The sequence below is a fragment of the Elaeis guineensis genome, chromosome 1 (assembly GCF_000442705.2).
Source record: "Elaeis guineensis isolate ETL-2024a chromosome 1, EG11, whole genome shotgun sequence".
In the NCBI taxonomy this organism is placed as follows: Eukaryota; Viridiplantae; Streptophyta; class Magnoliopsida; order Arecales; family Arecaceae; genus Elaeis; species Elaeis guineensis.
Window position 1 is genome coordinate 88,625,529 of NC_025993.2, and position 21,033 is coordinate 88,646,561.

A 21,033-nucleotide genomic window follows, 5' to 3' on the forward strand; every position below is an offset into this window, starting at 1 on the left:
CCTTGAGCACCATAATTTTCCCGTTTGAACTTTGAACGAGCCAACGGAAACATACCAATGCAGTAGATTTTGAAAAATAATTACATTTACAAGCTGGTTTCTCACTCAACTGAAACAACGAGTGTATATGGATACATATATATTCATAAATATATACAGAATTATTATGTGATGATTTTACCTGTTCCCAAAGAACCAAAAGGACACTACATAAGAGGCAGCTTCTTCCTTTATTCCTCTTGAAACCTTCCAGCCATATCGGCCATTCTTTTCTATTTCTTTTTCTTTTTCTTTTTTTTTTTCCTTTTTCGGCAAGAGGTGGGGTCATGTTGGCCTATTGGTGATGCTCACACATCTGGCATGTAGTGGCAGAGCCAGGGTTACAAAAGGTGCAGCGGTCGCATGACCAATGATCATCCGAGCTGCGACCAAGACCACCTGGTCGAGCTGCCTTGTTCTTTCCACCCTTGCCACCCTTGCCATACACACTCTTGGAGCTAGAACTTTGACTGCATGCGGCCTGGCTGTTGGAGGAGTCCACGTCCTTCAAGCCAGTTTCCAGGGCTCGAACGAGGTTCTCAAAATAATTTCGAGTCACACTGTTGGACAAAAACTCATGAATAAAATGTGCAGCCTAGTCTCGACTCGAACTAAAACTACGTGATGTCTCAAGAAAACAGTTGGTGAAATACGGTCGGAATTTCTACTGAAAAAAACAAACCACAGTCATGCAGTTTTCAAATTATTTTTCTTTATATAGTTGATATTGAAGCTCGCAAGCAAGTTCCATGCAACAAGTCAATTGATAATAATCACAGTCCCATTACTTCTCCTAAAACAAACTACAACAAGAAACCAAAGCACGTCTACCAGAAAGGAGAGCATAGTGATTTTTTTCCCAAAAGAAGAAAGGCGAGTCTTTGGCAAAAAGAGAAGGAGCTCTTGCCCATATGGGAGTGGAAGAATCAGTGTACGCGGAAGCTAGACTAGAAGAGGGTCTAGCAGGACAAATACAGATACTGTTTCTGAGTCAATATACGTTTCTGAAGCAGAGCAGAAAAAATTAATTTACTGAATTGACCCATCAGCTAGATGATAGGGTTAGGTAAGAGAAGTCTGGGATTCTCAGATCCATGGTGGCCATCAGCCACCAGTACCATGCACATAATAAATTGAAACAAGACTGCCAGAGTACTCGGTCTATTTGCTTAGCAGTCAGAAAGGATTTTTAAAGAAAGAACAAAGGATTGGCTATTGTTAACTAAAATTTTGTAAATTAAAAATATCAACATGAACACACAAAACGTTTACTCACAAAAACCAAACACATCTGCCTTCCAAAAAGAAACAGCTTTTACTAAAGTACGGGTACCAATAAGCCTGAAATAAAAAGCCAAGGTTTGAGTTGTGTACCTGGTCAGTCCAGCCAGCTTTGTACGAAAATCATTGAACTCTTTCATAGGAGAATCTGCTTCTAGGTACATTTGAAGTTCCTTCTCTGCACATTGATGAAGCCGTTCTAAACCAGACTCAGCTTCACCTACAGCACAATTGCGCATACTCCATAATTTTCATAGAATGACTACGTTACTGGAATCAATTTAATTTCGGGTCAGAAAATAAGGATAAGAACCTTGCACATATTCAAAAAATTGTCGTTTTGCATGCTCGTGCTCAGGCAGATAGTATCCATAAGCATATGTCCATTTCAGCACTCGCCTGCACTCCACTATCTGCCAATTGGAATGGTAAATTTTGAAGACCACGACGGAAAAAAATACATAATATCTACAATTAAACAATTATTTAATACCTTATCACCTACCTGTGACCAGGCTTCAATTATGAACTTGAGCTGGGACTCTGGTTGGCTTTGTTTTCCACTCAGCTTCTCAAGCTGCAGTGTTTTAAGAACTGTTAGCAATAGCATGCTTGAGATCTATGCATCAATAAGAATTTGCACTTCTCAAAAATATGCACGTAATGCAAAATTCATCTATGACATATGATGTCACAGAATTTAGAAACTCATCCTAGAGTACAATGAAAATAAATGACAAATGTTATTTACACTATTTACAGAAATGTATGCATGTATGCTTGCAAGTATTTATGTATTTATGTACATATATATGCATGTATATGTATATTAAGCATCTCTCAACTTTCAAGTCTACTCACATAAGCATACTCCAAACTTTCACTCTTAATCGCATTTCCCTTGAGCATTGTGCAATTATATAAAGATTAAATGGAAGTGCTAGTGAACAACTACATGACACAACCAAGAGCGTATGAACCCATTAGCTTAAATATTTGTTCTCTAGGTGCTTAAGATGTCAGCCACTCATAGCACCCACCAACTAGTTTGGTAGGACTCCAAATTCAAACAGCCACTCAAGAAACAAGAAAACACATAGAAAAGCACCTTGCTTCTCCAATAGGATACTCTTTGCTTGCTACTGTTTGCACCCTAATATCTCTATTCAAAATTGATTGGTGCACGCTTATCTGACATTCATGTGGTACTTCTAATGAAATCATATTTGATTCAATTAGATGCAGATGAGCATACCAGCTGTATGATTACTTCGAAAGTAGAGCCGATCATGGGCCTAGCAGCCCACCAAGCATGCCCAGCTCAGCCTGGCCTAAAATTTGGCAAGCTTGGATTCTAACCCTGTGTCTGGTACAAAAAAAAGATTGGAGGAAGAATACGTAGAGGAGGAAGGATGGATGAGAGAGAGGATGGATAAATCTCCCATTTATCCTCTCACGTGTTTGGTGAAATATGGAAGGATGGATGAAAATAATTCCCTCGTGTGTTTGGTATAAAGGGAATGAAAGGAAGGATGATATTTGTATGATATTTTTACTAAAATATTTTTTAATAAAAATATTATTATTATCAATTTATAATACTTATTCGCACTAAAGAAATAGAGCAATGTATAAACTTAAAATCTTTATAATTTATAATTATATAAAAATTTTATAAGTATTTAATTTGAATTTAATAAATAATTTTATAAATTAATTATAGATGAATTAATTTATTTATATATTAATTATATAAAAAACTAATAAACTCTCTCGTGACTTCAACCAAACACATGATAAAAATAGACCGTGGGATAGGCATAGGCAAAAAAAAAAATGCTATGAAAAATCAAGCCAGACTTGGAAAAAAATTAAAAATTAGATGGCCCAATCCAAGATAATTATTTATATATAATATTATATTAATTACATTAATTAATTATTTATTATAATAATAAAATCTTAAACTATATGTCAATAAATATATAATATCAGGTCTATTTGGCGGGCCTGTATTGACCTTTCAATATTGGGTTGGGCCTAGAAAAAAATAGAGGTGAAATGTCTGGACCAGGCCTAAGCCTAAGCCTAAGCATAAACATCGGGCCTAATTTCTACTATGGAGCCTGGCCCAAGTCCAACCTGGCCTGATGTTTGATCAGCTCTATTCCAAATACAAATTGACTATCTGAACCAAAAACCAGGTTTCTCAATTCTACTAACACAAAAAATGGAAAATGCACAAAAATGTTGGAAGGGTGCATACCTTTTCAGTTTGCATGCTGTGCAGATCTGCAAGTGCCTTTTGCCTTGACTGCAAATTAAGAGAAATATCATATTTAGTTCAGAAATTTACTACCATTAAATGAAAACAAGTTGAGTATCTTTTGCCTTGACTGCAGATTAAGAGAAATATTATATTTAGTTCAGAAATTTACTACCATTAAATGAGAACCAGTCAAGTAGCATTAGATATCAAACAGAAGCGTTAGAAATTAAGTCTGATGATTTCAGCAAGCACGTGTGCATCAGATAGGAAGCAATTTAATCATGTCAGCATACATATAGTAATATAAGATAGATCCATTGTGAATTTCCAAATAATGTGCGTCTTTGTTAAATAGCACAAGCATATAATGTAAGAAACAGATGAGAAAAATGAAAGTGGCATTTGTTAAACAGAAAAAAAGGAGACTCCAAGCAACACAACAGATAGGCACGGTAAAGTATAAGCTCGTGCACACACACACTTGCACTTGAGACATAGGGAGACCAAATACCAAGCAGTAAAATTTTATATTGCAAGCAGTATTAAATGATAATCATCACCAATGGTAATTTAATGATAACTTTAATATCTAAAACTTCCTAGTTCTCATGCACCGATTTCCTAAAAACCAAACAGCAAAACACATGTTTCTGTACTGTGAATGCACAAAGACATGAAAATGCAAGTACTTCAGCTAGAGGAAGATAATTTTACTTAATGTACTTAAAAACAGCATCTAACAAATTAAAACAGAGATAACTGCCAGACTAAAGCATGTTGAAAAGAAACAATGCTTGGAAAATGTACATACTGATTGATTGGTTGCCCAACGTTCATAATAATGTGTATATCTCTCAAGAGAGTTTTTAGCCATCTCTCTCCTCCTTTCAGATTCATCATACTGCAATCAGAACATAACAAACATACCATCCGGAATGCCCCCAAAATTTACATTAAATGTATTGTGAGTTAAATAGACAAGACAGAAACAAATAAATAGACAACAGGTCAAAACATACCAGTCCCTCCTGCTTTGCTGCTTCATAACGATTACAAGCATAGAAACCACCAGTTCTCTCTCCATGTTCCGACCATGCACCAAGACATAACCTTCAATAATAATGAAAAAGGCATCAGATTAAAAGAAAAAAAATGAAGTACTGAATAATTAAATTCAATAAGGCATTCAAGCTGCTGATGCAAAGATTTTTTTTTTTTTTCTTTCTTACCAGCAAAACTCAAATTTACATGGAGGTGTGCATGTCATATGCATACAACCCTGGTTTTTCTCAATCGGCCGCTTGCATTTTGGACAGGGTTTCGAATTAGCCAATATCCTGCAAAGAAAAATAAAATCCGCAACAAAATGAACATGGAGTAATTTTATAGACATCATTTTTAACTCAATTTTGCTCCATCAAAGAATGTTATAGTGAAAGCGTAGGTAGAATCTACTGAATTGGGGAAACCCAGTAACTTAACATGCTCATGACAAGAGACAGCACATTATACTCTAGCACCCATAAATATTGTGCTAGTACATCTTGTAGGAAAAGGTTATCTCAAGAGTTTCAACCAAGCCATATTATATGAGAAAGGGATGTAATGTAAACAATCGGAGAGGAACATCTGCCAAAAAAAGAACTGATAATGAATCAGACAGCAGTTAGAAACACTTCTTGTAGCAACAAATTATTTCAGGAGTGTTGACCAAACCATATTATATGAAAATGGATGTAATGTAAACAACTGGAGAGGAACATACGCCAGAAACGAACTGATAATGAATGTTATGATTAACCTCCAGACAGCAGTTAGGAAAATCAATTCAAGATTTAGTCATATTCAGAATAAACATAGTAGCAAAAATTAAGTAGAAAACAAGAAAATGAGAAAATGCAAAACAGAGACATTATGGACTCTAAGCTCATGATATTTGAAACTCAACATCATGACAAGTAAACATACAGCATCACAATTTTAACAAATTTTAAATTTACATAACCATTCAAGTAAGAGCATTCCAATATAACACTTTCTTTGATAGTAACATATAGTAACAAACCACCCAACATCAGCAGTATCAAACAATCATTGGACTCAGAATGACACAGGAAGAATACTCAAAAGCAAATGTTCATGATAGTTAGGAAATTCTGCAACCATAATCTTGATTATACTGAACCCTGAAAGGCACTAAAAATTGAATAAATATAATAAGAAAAATCATTTTAAGCCTGATATGCAACTAGAAAACCTACAAAACAACTAAATCATACTTATCAGATTTAATAAGATATGAGATGTTCAAATTGCCAAGGTAGTAACATGTAAACTATGAAACACAAAATATATTTCAACACCTATTAGTAAAACAGGAAGAACAGAAAGAAATCAACTCATCTACATAACCCATGACCTACCAATTCATATTTTCAGACTCTGCACTGTTTTTTAATATCCACTTGGCAACTGTACCACAGTCCACTGGTCGATGAGTTTCCTCAGTACACTGCAGATTTCATTTTCGAAGACTTAGAATGCCCTCTAATGGGACATTGATGTTTGAAAAGAACAACTGCACACCCATTTCAGAAAACACTCACATGCCAGCAGAAGCTATATGAGCATCTGCAACAAACATCATTGCTTCCACTGCCGAATTCGAAATCCACTGCAAACTCACAGCCAGGAGCAGGGCACCATTTCGTCTACATGAAATAAAAGAAAAATACCAGACAATAATAAACTCAAAACAAAGATATGGTTACTTTCCCAATCTTGTGCATGTCGAATTTGCTAAAAATTGAACAATTGCATCCATGAGAATCATAAATGCAGATATAAAGATGTCAACATATTTATACATGATTATTCTACAAATATAATACAGTTGGCAATAATTATCAACAAAAAATATGTTATCAATATACCAAAAATATCACAGGTGCGACTACAATTTCTATTTAATAACCTTGATAAACACATTTTCAAAGAAAGAAACCTAACATAGAAATATGAAACAATGCAACATCATGCTATGTCACTTAAACTGCAGGCCCACGTTTTGAAATTAAAAGGAAAACTACTGAACAAAGATGAGTATTCTCCATCATAAAGGAAAGAAATACTATAAAATATTGGCACATAGAACTCGAAGATACTAAACCACACTTATTTATCGATTTTTCTTATTTCAAATTATTTTATTTCAAATATGGATGCATGTAAGAGAAAGGCCAATGAAATTAAAGTAGCCTTAGTGCAGGCATCTGCAGTTTGAATCACAGATTTACCTTCCTATTATCTTCAATATATGATCGAAGAAGATAACGTGCATACTTCTTTTTATCTTCCTCTGCAGCTAACTGATTGATCATGTCTTGATCAATAGCAGCACCACAAGAAGGATCAGGACATCGCAACGCTAAGCATCCAGGACCATCACTTATTGATGTGCCAATATAACCTGCCAGTCAAAACTAAGATTAAACCTCAAAGTATAATATGGTTCAACCAGACGACAAGAAAAATGTAAACCACCAAAAGAATAAAAAATTATGGTTGAACGTGCATTACTGCTTTCATAGAACAGGATCTCAATTTAAAGGCTGAGAATATATAGTGGCAATCAAGGTAATTTTGGTGGAAATGAAGGCAAATATTTCCAATTATTATTGTTGCATCAAGAAACTTTAAAGCAACAAAACTCATATATACTGACAACACAACTCTGTGAAGAAACAAATAATATTGAAACCAGAATCTGGATTAGAATGTTTTGTTAAATAAAAAAAATTGAACAAATAAACTGTTTGCATTCATTTAGAATTGGCTACTGACTGGTGAACAAACAATAGAAGTGGCGGAAACCAATAAAAATAGAAAAATGCTGGTCTAACTGCCAACTAACAGTTTGGAAGCTTGAAGCTATTCTATCCAGGAGGCCAACATTTTCTTCCATCTTAAATATTCATATTTATTGACACATTCTGCACCTTGGAGATAAACACATTTTCCTATATTTAGATGGATTGTCTTCCCTCTATGTCTAGACTCTATCTCAGGTTTACAGGAACATTTTAACTGCTGCTTCTTGATTTCATGAGCTTAGATTACACCACCATAGAGGTAGATTTCATATTTACCAACTAATGTTTTAGAATTCAGGACAGGCCCCTCTTTGCTTGCTTGCCTCAACCTCATACATGTGCATCAAACATCTGTATATTTGAACTTTTAAACAAACAGTTGGGTCTTAATAAACAAACTGAATTGTTGCTCATAACACATCAAAAAATATGCAGAACAACACACATGAAAGTATATTAAGAGCACATAGTGGAACTTGGACAACTTTTAATCATGATTAGAGCTAATGTGGACCGAGCAAATGATACTAAACTAAAAGGAACAACATTTTGAAACTCCGAACAATGATTAGCAGAAATCCAACCATCAGCAGGTGAACAGACCTCTCCAACATGCCCCACAAAAAGGATGACCACAAGAAGCAGCACTCATTGTATTGCGAGGATACGTTTCAAAACATATTCCACAAGTCAGCTGCCAACAAAAGCAGTATCACAAATAGGAAAATTTTTTTTGAAACATAAATAGGAGGAAAAATGAGTTTATAAAGAAAATAAAACATGGTGGGGAAAGGTTATTATGAAAGATATGAATACTCACTTCCCGAACATTTGGAATTTCAATTGGGTTCTCCAGCAAGCCAACAACCTGACGGACATGTTCTTCATCTGCAAACCATTCCTCGTGAACCGTACTGACACTCCTGTGTGCACGATAAAAATACAGAGCATCAAAATGCATGATCCAAACCCGCCAAAGTAGACATACAACAAGAAGTAGGGGGAGAGCAAGGCCCTAGACAAATACATAGGCAAATCATATTGGAAAACATCATAAACAATCATAAAGGAGAAAATACATAAAATATATCAACAACACAAATAAGGAAAAACAGGTGCTTCAAATCACATGCTATGTTCGTAATAGATAAATATCAAATATCAGTACTCATCGGATACTTCTCCGATACATGTTCTATACTTTTATAACTTGTAAAGCACTCTATTTTTCATTTTTTTTGAAAAAAAAATTCCGCTCATCTTCCAAAAACTAGATATACGTCCCCGACACCTCCAAATATGAGAGGGCAGGTGTTCGCTTTGTTTTTGAGTGCTAACCTTTTAATGATGAATGGTTATATGTTTAGTCTATGACATCACTACTTAAATATGAGATATGGGTTGGGGTCTATAAATTTGATTGATAACTCCATAATGAGCTTGTGAAAGTTTTGCCTCCATCAACAGTATAGACTATTTTATTTGAATGACCCAAGATTCGTAGAATCGATACCAAAACCAATGCCGACCGACCGACCGATGGTACAAGTTGGTACAGATTCATACCGAACCAAACCGGCGTGAACCGACATAGAAGCAAAAGAACCGAGGAGGAAAAGAGAGAGGATGGCCAAAGAAGATGCCGGCGGTGGCCATAGGTGGGCCGCGGGCGCACTCAAAGGGCCGCTAAAGTCTCCACTTCCTCTGTCAAATTGCGGTTGTGAGAGAGAGAGGAGGGAGGGAAAGAAAAGGAGGAAGAAGAAGCCGGTGGAGAGGCCATTGGAGGGCCTCCAGCCGGCCACCACGGCCGCTAGACGGCAAAATCGCAGTCCGCGGCTCCGCGGACGTGAAACAGGGGTAATCGCTCTTGTTTTACTCGTGAACATGGCAAACCTATTGCCGACTTCATTATTCATCATTGTTTTAAACAAAACGTGATGAACAAGAGCGACCGCTCCTATTCCGCAATTGCGGCTTTGTCCGCACTTTTTCCATCACCCAGTGGCCACGATGGCGATCCGGTGCCCTTCGGCGACCTCTCTGCCGATTGCGCCTCCCTCTGATACCCTCGCTGCTCCTCTCTTTCTATCTCTCTCGATTAAATGCCCTATCGAATGACACAGAGCCGCGGAGGATAGGGTGACACGGAGTCGCGGAGACCTCCATAGCCCTTCAATGGCCTCGACGGGCCACTGCCGGCATCATCCCCTCTTTCCCTCCCCTCCTCTCTTTCCATCTTTCTCATTCGGTGTTCCAATTGGGAAGGCCCAACCGTCCCGATTTGTGGCCAGCATGGCTTGAAACGCCCTGAACCATCCTGTTCGAGATAGCTCGACAAACCATGGAATGACCTACCATTTTTTATGGAATTATTTGCATGCATGCACGCATGCACGCACGCATACATTAATGTATGTATATTCATTGACGTACCTAGGCTATCATGCATGCACGCATACATTAATGTATGTATATTCATTAACGTACCTAGGCTATCCTGTATCCTGCTTTTTTAGGGTTCATTGTAACAGCATAGCTGTATCGTATCATATCCATATCTCATATCACTATCCACATTTCAAAACTATTGAACAGGGACCTGCCACATAATCATTTTATTAACATTGCTGGAATGAAGACAAAGAATACATCAGATATTGACACTGCACAGAGGTTTATTTTGATAGACATAAGAATATGAGATCATAGTCATAGAGAATATCTGTTTTTGTGATTGTCCTTTATAGAAGAAATATTTGTACTTATTCGTTTTTGGTGCTTCATTTAGGATGGTGAACACGACTAAGGACATCATATAAGAAATTAATAATGCTCCAAGATCATATGATTTCACCTAATAAGCAAAGCCTCGATGTAAAGATAAAATTCTCAAATAATAGAAAGTATAAAATCAAATATAAATGGATGGGATCAACTTCCTCATGACAAAAACTTGCCGTGATTTATGATCATCTTGGCTGATAAACCTAAAATTCTTAATTATCAAAACACAGAGCAACTTAAATCTAACAGATGTGACTCAGTAGTATATACCATGTACTTCTTTTGGTAAAACCTATGAGAGGCACTTAAGAGCACCACAAATTTAGGAAGCTAAAAGTGGTAGCTTCGTAAACAAGATAAACATGCACTGCTAGAAGCAAACTCTCTTACCACTTGAAGTATCGAAGAAGGATGCATGCTGCAACTCTTGAAATAGAAAGTACTGTAGATAACCTACTTAAATCGTCCTCTTGGCGCTGGCGTATATCAGATTCACTTAAAATGGTGTAGTTCTGCAGACATTATACACAGGAAAGTGTTTGGGTATTAAGAATACTGGAATGGAAAAAGGAAGAATTTACTGAAGCCAAATTATACAAATCCATTTGACAAAGGTGCCAACTTGTTTTGACATGGCAATAATCTTTCAAATTATATTCCAAGAATAAGTCATGATCATATATACAACAGCTAGCACTTGTTAAACAAACTAAACAGATTCCATTACATTTGATTTTGATCAAAACAAGTGACCTTAGGCAAAAAGCACATGTTGAAGGTCGTCCTACAACATAAAATCTATAATCTCAAGGAGTACCAATGAGTTTCATATCAATCTTCAAAGACCCAAATTTCCATTAGAGTCCATTGTGTCAAGGTGAATGCATATGTTAAACAAAATATCTTATAACAGTCAGATTCTTCTCCTAAAAACTAAACTCCTTAAGTCCAGAGCAATCTGATCATGATATAAAAAGGTAGACCTCTGATGACTCATAGTCTCAGTTTCCAAAATCTCTCTATCTGTGTGTTCTGCTGTATTAGGTGACCAAGTTGAATTTGGAAGAAAACATAATGAATAAATAAGACAGCTAAAACAAGATTACTATGCTAATAAGGCATACTCTAATACCACAATTTGGCATGTAATTATCTGCACTTGGACACTCCAGCTGGAGACAACTTTCGATGATACATTGAGAAAAATATGAAGCAGGAATGCTTTCTAAAAAGGCCAAATTCTATGTATTTACTTCAAGATTTTTTATTTATCAAGAAGTGTGGTGAAACGCTGTAGATCCTTCCACTAAAAATGCCATCGGCATCTCCTTGGTCACATTATCAAAGGTGTAAAAAGGAACAAGACAAAAGTTCATCATTTTCCACTACAAGCTTTCTATTTGCTTACTCTCTAGTACCAAAATTTGACATGTGATTATCTGCACTTGTACACTCCAGCTGGAGACAACTTTCAATAATACATTGAGAAAAATATGAAGCAGGAATGCTTTCTAAAAGCCCAAATTCTATGTATTTACTTCAAGATTTTTTATTTATCAAGAAGTGTGGTGAAACATTGTAGATCCTTCCACTAAAACTGCCATCGGCATCTCCTTGATCATATTATCAAAGGTGGGAAAAGGAACAAGACTTTTCAGAAAGAAAGTTCATCATTTTCCACTACAAGCTTTCTATTTGCTTACTCTCTAGTACCAAAATTTGGCATGTGATTATCTGCACTTGTACACTCCAGCTGGAGACAACTTTCAACGATACATTGAGAAAAATATGAAGCAGGAATGCTTTCTAAAGGCCAAATTCTATGTATCTACCTCTAGATTTTTTATTTATCAACGAGTGCGGTGAAACATTGTAGATCCTTTCACAGTAAACTGCCACCGGCATCTCCCTGATCATATTATCAAAGGTGGAAAAATGAAACCTTTACAAGACTTGTCAGAAAGAAAGTTTATCGCTTTCCACTACAAGCTCTCTACTTGCTTCCATTACCAATAACAGCACTAACTGAAGACATCAAAACCCATACACTACTCCACAAAAACTTCACTAATGAACAAATCGTAGCAGCAGGATACAATCAAATTAAGCTATGAATTACAAACCAAGATACGATTAACTCTTATACTTAACAGAAGCTCAGTCATAAGAAAAAATTTTTTAGATAAAAATCCATCTTCAACATTAAAACCCGAAAAAAAATAAAAATAAAAGCTAAAAAACATCGGTCCAAAACAAAAAAAAAAAAAATCTCTTCCCAAAATCTCTTCACCTGCTGGCGATGGAAAGTGATGTCCTCGGCATCATCATCTGTCTCCTCATTGCCGAAATCATAGTCGGCATCTCCATCATCGGACTCCATCCCCATGTCCTCACTATAGAAATCATCCTCCAGGGACTCCGAACCGTTGGCGTCGTGCATGTCTTCATCGGAATCCATCTCCAACCCTAGGCTCTTCCCTCACGAAGGCAACCTTGAATCACGCAAACCCTAGCCCCAGCGTATGGGAATCGAGGTGCAAATCAGCTGAATCGAGGAGAAATTCCGGTGGGAGAAAGGGAATTGGATCAGCAGCGACAGCGGAGGTGATCGAATTCAGAGGCAACAGGGGAGACGATCGGGAGGGCTTTCGGTGGTTTCTCACGCCCACTTTATCCGAGAAATTCTTTGTGCACCGCCCGCGGTGCAGATAACCGCTTCATCTCGTTAGATCACGTGGCCATCACTTTTTAACATATATATAATTTTATTTTTTTTAAAAATTATTTTTTAAAATTATAATTTTTTTAAAAAAATTATGATATAATATTTTATATTAAAATTATAATTTTTTATAAAAAATATCATAATTTTTATAAAATATTATAATTTTTTGAATTAAAATCATAATTTTATGAAAAAAAGAGTATTACGAAGAAGTGTCATACAACTGTAAAGAAATGCCATATGTTTTTTTGAAAGACAACAAGCGTCATAAATTTTATAAATGATTATTATTTAAAAATAATATTATAATTTTTTTAAAAAATATTTTTATTATTTAAAATTTTAAATAAAAAAATAAAATTATAAATATTAAATATATATTAAAAAATAATAATTACGTGATTTAATAAAATAAAATAATATACTCTATATTAAATTTTCTATGCCGCAAATGATGCACAAAGAATTTTTTCATCTCGGACCGGTGCGGATCGGATTCTGTTAAAGCAGATACTGATTGGGTTTCACGGCCTGAATAGGTCTATTGATGGGCTGGGCCGGCCCAAAATACTTCAATGACCTGAAATGGAGAACCGGACTGGGCCCTATACTTAACTGGCTCAAACTAAAATTCGGGCCCAGCCCATCTCCTAAATGACCGGGGCATGTTTTAGTTGGTCTAGCTTCTGGACGAGCTGGGCGCAGCCTCTTGTTTTTGGGTAGGTGTAGGGTTTGGTCAACCAATTAATTCCTTCTTTTTTTTTTCTTTGTGTGGTGGGTATAGGGTTTGGCCTAACTCCATAGTTCCTTTTTTTAATTTGTTAGCCGGGTTTGGCCTTGGGCACATAAGTGAAAATCCAGGCAGAAGTAGGTTGGGTCGAGCCAGGGTGTAGCTTAACCTAATTGTGAAATGTTTCATTTCTAAGATGTAGATATAAATAGAATTCCTTGGGTTTGGTTTGGGTTAGGTCTCTTTCTCAATCATGTATATGTTGAATTAGTTTTAAGTCCATCCTTGAACTAATTTTATGGGTCAAATAGTGTTACTTTGTGGTTGGAACTATGGATGGGAAAGGATCAAGTATTATGAGAACCAGATGTGTCTATCTTAGAAGTACGGTATGCTCTAATTTGGAAGCCAAACACAACCCAACCCTATATTCTTCTCCTAGAGTAAGAGGTTGAGTTGGGTCTAGTTAGATCAAGAGTAGGCATAAACTTAATCTATACCGAAGCCAATCCAACATGTGGCCGAAATTTTGCAGCTCATACCAACTCAATAGTTGACACCCATGACACGATTCCATTACGTACTGACGAACCTAAAATCCACCAATTTGACTCAATTGATTTAAGCCTTATCATTCTTAATTGATGATTCATTTTAAAGATAAATTATGAGTGATAAAAGACATCCTGCACTTAAAAAACCTCATCTCATACATGTTCCAGAACCAACCAAGCTTGACACAATTCAAACTCTTTCCAGAACGAACCAAGGTTGAGATAATTCAAACTCTGCCCTTGTAAATTGCAATCCATTCAAAGTTCTAAATTGCACATAACTATAGAATCTGGTCAAAATATCTGAGCCATCCCTAAACAAGTTTGATATCAGATTTCACATTAGCCCTATTCTTGCCCATCACCCTCTCTATAGGGGACAAAAAAAAGGGGGAGTGAAGAAAGAATTTTTCACAAAAAAATTTTGTGACGTTTAATTTAAAGGGGAAAAAGAAACTTTTAGAACCCAACATATCTCAGATATCTTATTGTAAAGCCCAAAGTCAATGAATTTTAAAATCTTAATGTATTGGGTTGCCAGCTGAACTCAAGACTAAATTAATTGCTTGAACTATGCATGCACTACTCCAATTTACAAGTGGCCAATCAGACGGCCACCATAACTCAAGCTATCACCTTGCATGCTACCAAAACTTCTAAAGCCCATGTCCCTTCCACTACTCTATATGTTTCTAAAAAGTTCAAAATATTTAGTTTGCTGCATTTTTAGAAATTTTCATTTGTTGATCACAAGACAAGTCCTTTTAACTTTTGCTAATTATCACATCACCAAAACATTAAATGTAGATATCTTACTACAAATAAAAGGATGACATCAAACATTTGTTGAAATTACACACATAAATATTTGTCTTGTACTATCTTTCATATAATTCATTTGGTATATGTAAGTATAATTTATGCTAGTCGCAGCCAATTTTATAACTAGCAACTAATTTTGAGTGCAGTGAATCATCCCCGTTGCCTCCTTGTTAACAAATGATTTCATTGTAGAAAGTGAATGATATATTTCTTTTCATTCAGCTCAGTTGATCTATTATATTTTACTTGTTCGCTTAGAAAATTTTACTGGCCTAAGATTATTTTCAGCTTTCTAACCATTCCTATCACACTGTGAGGGAGCATTTGGTATAGAGTGATCATCCCAAGATCAAAGATGATTTGAATAAAAGTGATTAGTTCATTGTATTTGATTGTATCATAGTGATTTTAAATGGCAATGATCTTAAATTATCCTTACTTCTCAAATCATTGTCTGATCTAGTAATGAGATATTCAGCCTTGAGGTTGGATATCCAAGATCATCTCATGGCAGTGTTCTTAGATTGAAATTTGAAAACAAAAGTATCTCTCAGTTTAGGAAAAAAATTATATATTATTAATATATTATATCAACATTATATAATATATTATATTTATGATATATAGAATATTATTATATATTATTAATTATGTTATTGTCATATTATTATTCAATGTTAAGTACAATATTATATTTGAAATATATTATTGTACTTTATATTTATAAAATAAAATTATTTAATATATTACTTCTATTTATCTTATTTTTCTGATTGAAATAAATGTTAATATAAAAAATTAAGTATAAATAAAAAAATTAATTCTATAATAATACTTGATATATGTTTATAGGATTAATAATATATATGATTGATAAATATTTTTTATAGAATATAGTAATAAATATATTAATATTTTATTATAATATATTTTATATAATTAATAAATATATTTTTATGAAATATATTAGGGGTGGTTTTGGTATTATATGGTCAGTAATTTTGGATTTCTATGAAATATCAAATATGTTACTCATTGATATCTTAAAATATTTAATCAATAGATCATAGCATACCAAATGCGAGAATCTTAGATCACTAGGACTCAGATGTCCCTAAGATAAGGATTATCAATGATTTAAGATCACTTTAGTGATCTTATTTAGATCACCAAATGCTTATGTACAATTTTAAACAAAATATGAACAAAAAAAAATAAAAAGAGGCAAAAAATATGGTACAATAGCTATCCTCTATCCTCACCATGGATGAGAGAGCTCCTCAACAAATTGATCCAAAAAAAATGAGGATTTATAGGTGGAGATTCATATTTGTGGAGGTAGAAAAATTATCTAGCATGGTATCTACTAGCTTCTTAGGTGTTAGCAGAGGCTATGTTGGCACAGAAATAGTGGTGGGAACTGAAATCTCAGGGAGTTTACTCTATAGATAAAGTAATCAGATAAGAAGTTAAGTGTGACATATTGCAACTTTGGAGATTAAGTGTTAGTTTTAGATCCAAGTGTTCACATTGTAAACTAATAGAATCTAAGTATAACTTTGTTAAAACTCAAAAATGTAAATATTTAGAATTCAATGCTTGCTACATTATTAAATATCTTTTTTATGGTCAATCACCATATGTTATAATATGTTTGAACTGCTACCATACTACTTATCATTATAACTTGTATAACTTGACCAATGAATGGCATGTGTGAACTGAAACAACGATGATAATAATATAATTAACACAATCAAAGGGAACACGCACAAAAGTAATTGAGTCGTGTCATTTCGATGCAACTTAATTATAAATCAGCTATATCATGGCCTGGCTGAATATAATCACCTATGCAAATCCTAACAGTATGCTTAATACAATTATCATTTCCACCATATGCATCCATACAATCAGTTGTATAAATCTTGCTAATATGGATAACATTATACCTATCCTAATCCATACAATTATTATTTGCACCATACACATCGACACAATCATCTATCATAATCCTATTAACATGGATAAGATTATATCTATACCATTACACATCGATATCACATTTCAAACACATTTTCAATAGAAAAGTAGTTAGGAGGGCACCATTGACTTCATCAATTAAGTTCACAACAACATCCAATAAAGATAGGATTCAATATATATGATGTATCAATCATCCTCCTCCAAAAACCTTGGTACTAGTCATGTATCACCACATACATTATATGTTTCGCCATATACAATGAATCAGCACATGTATCATCATATAAGTATAATCCAAAAACACATTATCTACAATCAAATAGTATGACAAAATATGACATTAAGGTCTTCAAGGGGGTTTTGATGTAGAACCAATGGTGGATGGCTTGGAGGTGGTTGTTGAGGCTACTATTGCTGTTGAGGCTAAGGCTGCTACTACGTCTACGGCTATTGTAGAGATTGGTGAGGTACTGCTAAAGATGGTTGGCTATTGCATTCGGTGCTTGCATGTACTTGAAATTGTTAGTGATAAGAGGAAGCAACACATCAAACTCTTTTTGAGATTATATATAGATTAAGGATGATCAATGTACCCTAGGTTTATCAAATATGACGATGTCAACTTATTGTTTAGTTCCTACCAATTGAAAATGCAAACCAAGTATGCTTAGTTTGTATGGTTAAGACGAGCTAATAAGCAAATATAATTTTGATATTCTTTATTACCTTGGCTTTCTCTTTTTTCTAGATGTACCACTAGATGCAATGCTCTTTTTTTGGATGCAGCTTCCCCCTTCTTCAGAGCTCATTCTTAATTTTGAGGTTTGTTCTTCTTAAGACCTTTGCAGATCTCGATATTGTGCTCCTATCACATGAAGTTGTTACATTTAAGACTATCTCCAGTCTTTCTGACCTTATGAGAGCCCTGCAGTTCATCCTCCCCCCTTCTTCTTAACTTCTTAGGTCTATTAGGAGATCTCTTAAGTATAGATGTAGCTAGTAGCTTAAATTGATAGGACTCACATGATAGTATTTCAGGTATAGGATTGATAGTTGCCTTGTATGTCTCATGAATATGTCCTTGGAGTAGCAATGATCTACATAATGCTCAATTTCTCTCCAAAAAAATATAACTGCTGCCGCTATATGATAGCATAGTATACTAGTCAGATTAAACTTTCCACACTCTCAAAATTTTTTCTTTAGGTCAACCACATAACTATAATAATAGTGATCTACCTTAAAACTGCTATCGTCATCACATGTGATGTAGCATTACATGACTTGCAATTTTTCTAACTCTATTTTGTTCTTTCTACACTTTCAAGTTCTTTTCTCTAGGTCAATCACATAACTATAATAATAGTGATCTATCTTAAATCTACTGCCTCCATCCGATGTGATGTAACACTGCATGACCTACAACTTTTGTAACTCCACTTTATTCTGAATCTTAAAATATATAAGACTATTGTACTTCAATGCAGCCTCCCTCTTTGCCTAGAATCTCTATATCAAAAGCTTTCTAATAGTCTCCAAACAAGTGATAATTCATTTGTCCCTAGTTTTTATAATGTAGCTGTTAAATAATTCACATATATTGTTCAATATCATATCACACCTTAGCCTCGAACTAAGTGTATGCTAGCACCATATAGAAGTATCTTGTCTAAGCATTCAATCTACTATTTCTGATCTAAATCAACTGAGGTCTTCATCTTTAGCCTAAAATCAGAATCAGTAGATGCCCTAACTATTACATAAATGGCATCTTTGAAGTTCTTCCTCTTGAATAATTTTTTAAAATTGGTATTCAAATGCCCCGTGCAAAATCTATGATTAGCATTTGTTACAATGTACTTGAATGTCTCCACTAACTACTACAAGAGTAGGTAAATGGTTAGTATGGATAGTGGAATATTAGAAAGTCTAACAATTTTAAATGATTAACTCTTACCTTCTTCTTGTTCGAGATGAATATACAATCTCCTTCTTCCACTATTCCTATATATTCTAAAAGATTATTAATGAACCACATTCAGCTCTTTTTGTTCTCGACCTTGACAATAGCCTATGCAATAAGAAATACATCATCATTACTATCTCTCCTAATAATTTACGATAATTGTCCTCCCATAGCTCCTTTTAAATGGCACCTATCTAAGCAAATAATGAGTCTACATCCATTAAGTAAGCCCTTCTTACATGCATGAAGATAAATATACAACCTTTAGAAGAGAGGCCATTACCTTTCCCTAAGTAGTGTACTGATGTGCAAATTACTATTGAGGATAGTCTTCTTAATAACATCATAGTACTCCCATAGTTTTCTATATTACTCTCTATGTGATATCTGAATGTCTTGGAATGTCTTCTTCTTTGCCCTATAAGCTCCAGCTTTGAAAATCCATATATGAATATCCCTTTTGACCCTTGCAACAAATTTTTTAACACTCCATTCGATATCGATCCTAATTAAGGTTGGTAAAATATTATTCGATCCATCAACCTGACCCCTGTTCGATCTTTCATAAGCAGATTTGGATTTGGGCTAAACATGTTTGGGTCATAAACAGGTCGACCCATTTAACCTATCTAATATTTGGGTTGGATATGATTTTTTGACATTTGACCTATTTAACCCATTAATATTCAGGTCAGATTGAGTCTGATAACCTATTTAACCTATTTAACCCATTTAAGATATATTCAATCTATTTCAAATTGGCTTAATCTATTTATGTTCTATTTAACCAGACCTGCTTAATCTATTTAAACTGTTAGAAATCTATCTTACCTATTTAACCTATTTAACTTAACTTAATCCAAAAAAGTTATGCGAGTCAAGTCAAGTTATCTATTTAATAAATAGATCAGATACAGATCTAAACTTTTGATATGTTTAATAAATAGGTTGGATTCGGATTGATAATTTTTTGATCAGATCTGTATCCAACCCAATCTAACCCAACCCGACTGCCACCCCTAGTCCTAATATCTTCAATGTAGACTTTGGACAACCATCTGGAGTTCACAAGATGACTATCAAAATGTTACCCATATTTATGTGTGGGTTCAAAGTTTCTAATCTGATACATGGATAACCTCTATAGAAGAGAGGCATAAATCCTTCAACCATAATTCTTCTTGCCTACACTTGTGACTCTAGATTTTTGTTATACTTACACACACAATCAAATATCTATTGTATAGCATATTACCTCAAAATCTTTCTAAATACATTGAGTGAAACAAATATCATTTTCCACCTTCAGATCTATAGGCTTGGAGAAATTCATGTCCTCATTGAATTCTGAGAACATAGAGTTGTCAACTTCTCCTTTAGATGAGCTAGCGATGCTTTTGAGCTCATGACTATCATCAAGCTCATGCTCTTTTCCAACTATCTACTCTTCTTTTATAATTTCTAATTGCTATCATTGAATATCTGTATCAACCATTGAATGGTCAACATACTCCTTAAACAACTCATCATCCTTCTTATTAGAATCCAAAAAGTCACTCGATAGTGGACTACCATCATTATTAAAAATGGCTTTATGGTACTCTTTCATTTACAAGCCTTATATTAGGTCTTCTATCTTGTTCATACACATCCTCAAACCTTTGCTCCCACCCTTGCTCTTGCTCCTATCTTTGCTGCTATCCTTAATGCTGCGGAACTGCCTCATCAATCTCTCGGGTGGATGGAAGTGCAGGGGTTGCCTCTATTATATCCAATTCTATCTCGTCAATTCCATATTCTAGATGAATTACTATAATGCTCTCTCTTTTGCAGACAACCATAATCTGAAGCACATCTTGATCAATATATAGAGACTTTAGTCCTGCTTCCAAAGACTACTCTAAGACTATATAGCACAACTGCTCTATTTTTGTAATTAAGATCCTTTATGAGTTTTTTCAACTCAATATAACTTATTAAGTTTGGGTCATAGTTATTATAATAA

General features: G+C 34.7%; 1 protein-coding gene across 1 annotated transcript; it reads right to left on the reverse strand.

The window, feature by feature from the left end:
* Window positions 1-63: 63 nt before the first annotated feature.
* LOC105038120 (probable E3 ubiquitin-protein ligase ARI7) lies at window positions 64-12,901 on the reverse strand. Its single transcript, XM_010913815.4, has 15 exons — window positions 12,536-12,901; window positions 10,636-10,757; window positions 8,282-8,384; window positions 8,065-8,155; window positions 6,886-7,058; window positions 6,196-6,300; window positions 6,013-6,101; window positions 4,819-4,926; window positions 4,609-4,699; window positions 4,401-4,490; window positions 3,587-3,634; window positions 1,826-1,897; window positions 1,634-1,733; window positions 1,414-1,540; window positions 64-599 (listed from the first exon to the last, which is right to left on the reverse strand). The coding sequence occupies exons 1-15, from the start codon at window positions 12,701-12,703 to the stop codon at window positions 335-337; spliced, it is 1,752 nt and encodes a 583-aa protein (XP_010912117.1). The 5' UTR covers window positions 12,704-12,901; the 3' UTR covers window positions 64-334.
* Between the last annotated feature and the right edge of the window lie 8,132 nt (window positions 12,902-21,033).

What these genes read in the sequence shown, in the direction of transcription:
- LOC105038120 (XM_010913815.4), bottom strand. Translation starts at nt 12,703, where the DNA reads ATGGATTCCGATGAAGACATGCACGACGCCAACGGTTCGGAGTCCCTG. An exon ending in CAGCAAAGCAGGAGGGACTG is followed by an intron (nt 4,491 to 4,608) that starts GTATGTTTTGAC and finishes TTCTGATTGCAG; the next exon opens with TATGATGAATCTGAAAGGAG. An exon ending in AAGCTGGCTGGACTGACCAG is followed by an intron (nt 600 to 1,413) that starts GTACACAACTCA and finishes TTTGTCCAACAG; the next exon opens with TGTGACTCGAAATTATTTTG.